Source organism: Triticum aestivum, chromosome 7B (assembly GCF_018294505.1).
Source record: "Triticum aestivum cultivar Chinese Spring chromosome 7B, IWGSC CS RefSeq v2.1, whole genome shotgun sequence".
Classification (NCBI taxonomy): domain Eukaryota; kingdom Viridiplantae; phylum Streptophyta; class Magnoliopsida; order Poales; family Poaceae; genus Triticum; species Triticum aestivum.
This window is the reverse complement of record NC_057813.1, coordinates 114025363-114031679: the sequence shown is the minus strand read 5'-3', so window position 1 is coordinate 114031679 and position 6317 is coordinate 114025363. Positions and strand designations below refer to the sequence as shown.

Sequence of the window (6317 nt, the reverse complement as noted above, 5' to 3'; positions counted from 1 at the left end):
ACTAAGATTGCCCAAGTTTAAAACAAAATGAAGGGTGGATGCAAGGGTAGAGAGGCTTTCAACGTCCAGATGGTGGATCAACCTTCAAAGTCTAACGGGTAAAATATTTTTGCTTTGGTATATATTTCGTGTTATGAGTTTTGCTTCAGTATACACTATACACCCCATAAAAGTTTGCACGATGTGATATCGTGTTATCGTGTTATGAAGTGTGCACCATGGATGGCCACCGGTGATTGTGTGATGTATGATTGACCCGTCCCCCGCGCCGCCCTCCCTGGCGGCGACGGGGGAACCCAGATCTAGCCGCCCTTCACCATTCCCATCTCCATCCCAACCTCGCCGCCACCGGAGGAACGGCCGGCGAAGCCGGCGCCGGCTCCCGGGATGGTGGCAGCGGGGCGAGATCGCTCCCTTTCGGTGGTGAGAGTCCGGATCTGAGGCGGCGGCCTCGCTGGTGCGGACGGCGCTCCCCCGGCGGCGGGGAGTGATTGTCGGTGAGGTAGGCCGGTTCCCTTCGGCTGCGCGGGCAGCGAGGTCCCGGTGGGCGCGTCTTGGCGCTGGGAGGCCCCGGGCTCCCCGCGTCAGATCGGAGTCGATCCGGATCCGCTCGTGATGCATGACCTCCGGCCGGCCTGGATCTCCGGCGTACTCGCGCCTGCGGATGTTGTGGCTGGTTCAGAGGTGGCGGCAGGGTGCTTGGCCGGGGGAAACCCTTGGCCGCCGGTGGCGGTCACGGCGTCGATGGCGTCCCGGACGCCATTCCCTTCTTGGTGGCGGCGCCGAGGCTAAACCTCCACTGCCTCCCCCCTTCCCCTGCGCCCGGGTGAAAACCCTAGCCTCGGTGGCTAAGCGGCGGCGGCGCCACAGCGTCGTCACCTTCTCGAAGGCGCCGACTTGGGCATGGGGATGCTGGGTGTGCATGGCGAGCTTGTCTGGTTCCTGTGGCGGCCCACCTGATCTGCTGCGTCGCAGCTCCGGGCAGTGTCTCAGGGCTGCGGTGCTTCTCTTCTGGCCGTGTCTCCAATGAGGACCTCGCCCTCCCTCACCCTGTACATGCCGTGGTGGAGCGGTACTTCATCTCACTCATTGATGGCGGTGAAGATCGGCGGCATGGCGCTGTTGAGGCTCGCCGCCCGATGCGCGGAGATGGACTCGCGCAGGAGGAGGTTGCTGTCTGGCGTCATGGTGACGTCGATGGCAGAGTGGCCAGACAAGGTAGAAGCCTCACTATGATCTGAAGACGGACCTGTGGAAGATGGTGGCGACGACACACGAGTGCGTCTGACCGGATTGTGCCCCAGACCCGGTATGTGGCTCGGCTGGGGCTTCCGAATATGTTTCGGTTTCCGGCTTTTTGATGTTAGGCTTAGGTGAGTGGTTTGGGTAGTGGCCCAGCTAGCACCCCTTCATCATTTTGGATAAGAGTAGCGGCATGTGTTGCCAAGATGGTGGATTCAGGCTCATTGTTGTAATACTTTGTAAGGTCCTCGAGAATAATCAATAAAGTGGCCGTATGCATCTCCCAGATGCAGAGGCCGGGGGTCATCCTCCTTTTCTAAAAAATAAAAAAATAAAAATTTGCACGAATCTTGTGTTATTTATTTATTTGTGAAATGAAGACAAGTTTTCTGTCTCGTCTATTAATTAAGGATAGTGCGACAATGTTTTGAAGTGAAGAAAGAACCAAATATTATGAACGGGGACTACTCCCCCGGACCCCGGTAAGATATCACTCAAAATTTTAGCTCCCGTGATTTCCCAAAGATCAGCATCACTCTTGATGTTTGCAACGATGATTGGAGGTGGCATTGATTTCTTCCGAAAAATCTGGGCATTTCGCTCGTTCCGAATGGACCAGTTGATAAGCATCATGACGAACGGCGCACGTCAAGAGTCTCAAGACACGCTTAATTACACCTCAAAAAAAAAAGACACGCTTAATTAACCAACGATACTAGAGCAAGATTCCGTACATTACAGTGCCGAGAGAAGCAGTAAAAACCAACCACCAACATTTTCGATCCTCATTACCCCGATGAAAAATACTGTACTGTATATGCATGCGTGGCGCATGGTCTCCTCTCCTCGATCTTCAAGCGGTCGAGCCGCTCCTCTTGAACGAGCCCAGCTTTTCTAGCGACTCCTTCACTACAGCCTCGTCGCGCAGCACGATCTTGTGGTAGAACGCCGCTAAGGCCGCGCCGGTGAAGGGCCCGACCCAGAAGATCCACTGCAGCAGATCAATGGAGCACTTCAATCTCATTCCAACAAAATCAATGGCTACAGGAATTGTATACAGTACGATTTAAATACAATGGATCTCACGTACGTGTTGCTTCCAGGTTTTGTGCTGGTTGTACAGGACGGCGGCGCCCAGGCTCCTGGCCGGGTTGATGCCGGTGCCGGTGATCGGGATGGTCGCCAGGTGCACCACGAACACCGACAAACCGATCGGTAGCGCCGCCACCAGCTGCAATTAACGACAAATCATATATGCAGGTTCGACAGATGCCGCCGGCCGTGATCACGGCGAGCTAGCTGAGAGGAGAAGGAGAGCGATGGACGTACGGGGACGAAGGCGTCGCGGGCGGTGCGCTTGGGGTCGGTGGCGGAGAAGACGGTGTAGGCGAGGACGAAGGTGCCGAAGATCTCCGCGCCGAGGGCCGCCCCGAGAGAGTACCCCCCGGCCACCGCGTTGGCGCCGCCGCCGAAGTCGTCGTAGGGGTGCTTCATGATCCCCTTCACGATGCCCACGCCGACGACGGCGCCGAGGCACTGCGCCGCCACGTACAGCACCGAGCGCACCAGCGTCACCTTCCCGGCGATGAACAGCGCGAACGTCACTGCCGGGTTTATGTGCCCACCTGCATCACGGGAGGCGATGATAATTAATCGCCGCAACAACTTGCGCATACCTGTATGTATGTTGTTGCGGAGATGTGTATGCGTGCGTGCGTGCCTGAGACGCCGCTGGTGGAGTAGACGAGGACGGAGACGGTGGCGCCGAAGGACCAGGCGACGCCGAGGTAGCCGACGCCGGTGCACCGCTCGTCGGCGCCGGAGGACTGGTTCCGGTACCCGATGACGGTGGCGATGCTCACGTAGAGGAGGATGAGGGAGGCCGTGAACTCGCCGATGAGGGCGCGGTAGAGAGACCAGGTGGTCAGCTCGCTCGTGTCCAGCGCCCGGACCGTCGGAGGGTCCCAGTACGGCACCCTCTGGACTATGATATCTGTCACCTCTTCGTTGGCGGTGACCACCTCCTCCACCTCCTTGGCCGGTAGGATCGGCGACGGCATGGTCGAGTTGAGCTCCAAGGCAAGGCAGAGGATTTTATCTAGCTTGGTTCTAGGATTGTCCACGCCATGAGAGGAAGCTTAAATAGGGGTCGTGGTGAAGTGTTTGCACAGCTGCGTGAGGGAGACTGTGCTTAGATACTTGGAGGAGGTTCTCTCCTTGGAATCCACTACGTGTCCGTGAGCTTCTACTGCACAGGTGACCAGATTGTTATTCCAGTTACCAATTATGTCGACCGGATCTCCACCCAATGTCCAATGGTACATCGCTCGATTTATTTCTCTTTGTTTATTTTTTACAATCACTAAACACCTTGTCGTCCGGTCCCCAATTTGAGACCTCACATTTTGCACTTTTTTTAAAAAGAAAAAGGCAGAGCAAGCCCGGCCTCTGCATCTAGCGATTCACACAGACATTACTCCCCCTAAGCGGATGAAGAGAGCCTCATGGGCGTCCATTACCGCGGGGCGGCTCCGAGTCGTCCGATCTGCCAGGACAGCTCGGACCCGGGCGACCCGGCCGAGCGGTCCATGACGGGTGGACTACGAGGGCACGTTCGGGGCTACCGTCATTAGGAGATGGCCATCACGCCCGCGAATAGGGTCTACTGCATTGTCCCACGCGCGACGGTCCAGCTGGCCCCGCCTGTCGATGTGTACACCCCGCGTCGGGTTGGTCCGGTCGCGTACCGTCCGTTTTTGGCTGGCGTGCCGCGGGGGCTACTCAGAGTTTCAAGATGTTTGATCTACTCGGACCCAAACGGTCCATGATAGGTGGACCGCGGGCGCGCGCCCGGGGCCACCCTCATTGGGTGGTGGCCGTCGCCCCGACGAGCGAGGTCTGTCGCACGGCGGCCCAGCAGGGCCCGCTTGTGAAGGAAATATGCCCTAGAGACAATAATAAAGTTGTTATTTTATATTTTCTTATCCATGATAAAAGTTTATTATTAATGCTAGAATTGAATTGATCGAAAACTTAAATACATGTATGAATACATAAACAAATACCGTGTCCCTAATATGCCTCTACTAGACTAGCTCGTTGATCAAAGATGGTTAAAGTTTTTTAACCATAGACATGTGTTGTCATTTGATAACAAGATCACATCATTAGGAGAATAATACAAGACCCATCCGTTAGCTTAGCATAATGATCGTTCAGTTTATTGCTATTGCTTTCTTCATGTCAAATACATATTCCTTCGACTATGAGATTATGCAACTCCCTGATACCGGAGGAATGCCTTATGTGCTATCAAACGTCATAATGTAAATGGCTGATTATAAAGATGCTCTACAGGTTTCTCCAAAGGTGTTTGTTGAGTTGGCATAGATCGAGATTAGGATTTGTCACTCCGAGTATCAGAGAGGTATCTCTGGGCCCTCTCGATAATACACACCATAAGCTTGCAATCAAACAACTAAGGAGTTAGTCTGAGGTGATGCATTACGGAACGAGTAAAGAGACTTGCCGGTAACGAGATTGAACTAGGTATGAAGATACCAATGATCGAATCTCGGGCAAGTAACATACCGATGGACAAAGGGAATTACGTATGTTGTCATAAAGGTTCGATCGATAAAGATCTTCGTAGAATATCTAGGAGCCAATATGGGCATTCAGGTTCCGCTATTGGTTATTGACCGGAGAGGTGTCTCGGTCATGTCTACATAGTTCTCGAACCCGTTGGGTCCGCACACTTAACATTCATTGACGATATAGTTTCATATGAGTTACGTATGTTGGTGATCACGGACATGACGAGGAGCTCCGGAATGGTCCGGAGGTAAAGATTGATATATGGGATAATAGTGTTTGGTCTTCGAAAAGGTTCCGGAATTCACCGGAAGGGGTTCCGGATGTTTCCCGAAATGTTTGGGTACTAGGACACTTTATTTGGGCCAAAGGGGAAAGCCCACGAGGTTTTTGGAAAGTGCAAAAAGGAGTTTTGCGGAGACCAGAGGCCAGACGCCAGGGACCCTGATGTTTGGGCCGAGACACCGGGAAACCTAGCGTCTGGCCCTGGAGTCCAAGAAGGACTCTTGCCTTTCAGGCAAAACCAACTTTGAGGAGGCTTTTACTCCAAGTTTCGACCCAGGGCTCAATATATAAATAGAGGGGCATGGCTAGCACCCAAGACACATCAAGATTCACCAAGCAGTGTGCCGGAAACCCTGTCCCTCTAGTTTATCCTCCGTCTAGTTTCTGAAGTGCTTGGCGAAGCCCTGTAGAGATTGTTCTTCATTGTAAGGGCATATTTATCCCCAAGATATTTTGGTGATTGATGACAATGCTTTTGCGGACTAATCGTGTGCGTTGAGTTCTTTCAGAGATTCATCCTTTGGCACGAGACGATTACTTCCCCTCGATGTTTTATTCAAGACGGTGTAGCTCCTTCATTTCTCTGCTGGTGGTCTAGTTTCGTAGGAGTCACCGTACTATCAAGAGGGGATCCTCTTTGGTAAGGCTAGGGTGGAATCAACACGTACACATCCTTATCACACTCGATGCTTCTTTCCGCTTCATTGGAGCTATCTTTCCTATTCTGTGCCTGCCTGTCCTGTCCCAGCGGTAGTACCGCAATCCTCAGCGGTAGTACCGTCGAAGCTCGTCAAGCGGTAGTACCGCTCCCCGAGCGGTAGTGCCGCTTGCGAACTTCGGCCATAGTACCGCAGTGGTTCCGGGCTACTACCGCCTCGATTCTCGACCGCTGTTTTTCGTGTCGGGTTTTACGGTACTAGTAGCGGCAGTAGGGGCGGTAGTACCGCTCCAAGCGGTAGTACCGCCAATACTTCCGCGCTAGTACCGCTCTGGGGCCAAGACCCTGCATCCTCGTCAGCGTGGCAGTACTGCTGGGAGGGAGCGGTAGTACCGCTTATCAGCGGTAGTATCGCCCTGCCCAAGCGGTAGTACCGCTCTATACGTGGCTGTTTGGGGGGGGGGGGGTAACGGTTGGATTGTTTCCCCCACTATATAAAGGTGTCTTCTTCCCCAAAGTTGACCTACCTCTTCCCCCA

General features: G+C 53.8%; 1 protein-coding gene across 1 annotated transcript; it reads right to left on the bottom strand.

Moving 5' to 3' along the window:
* Nucleotides 1-1837: 1837 nt before the first annotated feature.
* LOC123160121 (probable aquaporin PIP2-7) lies at nucleotides 1838-3486 on the bottom strand. The gene is made up of 4 exons (XM_044577942.1): nucleotides 2963-3486; nucleotides 2572-2867; nucleotides 2333-2473; nucleotides 1838-2233 (listed from the first exon to the last, which is right to left on the bottom strand). The coding sequence occupies exons 1-4, from the start codon at nucleotides 3300-3302 to the stop codon at nucleotides 2096-2098; spliced, it is 915 nt and encodes a 304-aa protein (XP_044433877.1). The 5' UTR covers nucleotides 3303-3486; the 3' UTR covers nucleotides 1838-2095.
* Nucleotides 3487-6317: the final 2831 nt, after the last annotated feature.

Excerpts from the sequence above, each read along its gene's own strand:
- LOC123160121 (XM_044577942.1), bottom strand. The coding sequence starts at position 3,302 with ATGCCGTCGCCGATCCTACCGGCCAAGGAGGTGGAGGAGGTGGTCACC. Across the intron at positions 2,868-2,962 it reads CTCCACCAGCGGCGTCTCAG|GTGGGCACATAAACCCGGCA; the intron begins GCACGCACGCAC and ends CCCGTGATGCAG. Across the intron at positions 2,234-2,332 it reads ACAAAACCTGGAAGCAACAC|TGGATCTTCTGGGTCGGGCC; the intron begins GTACGTGAGATC and ends GATCTGCTGCAG.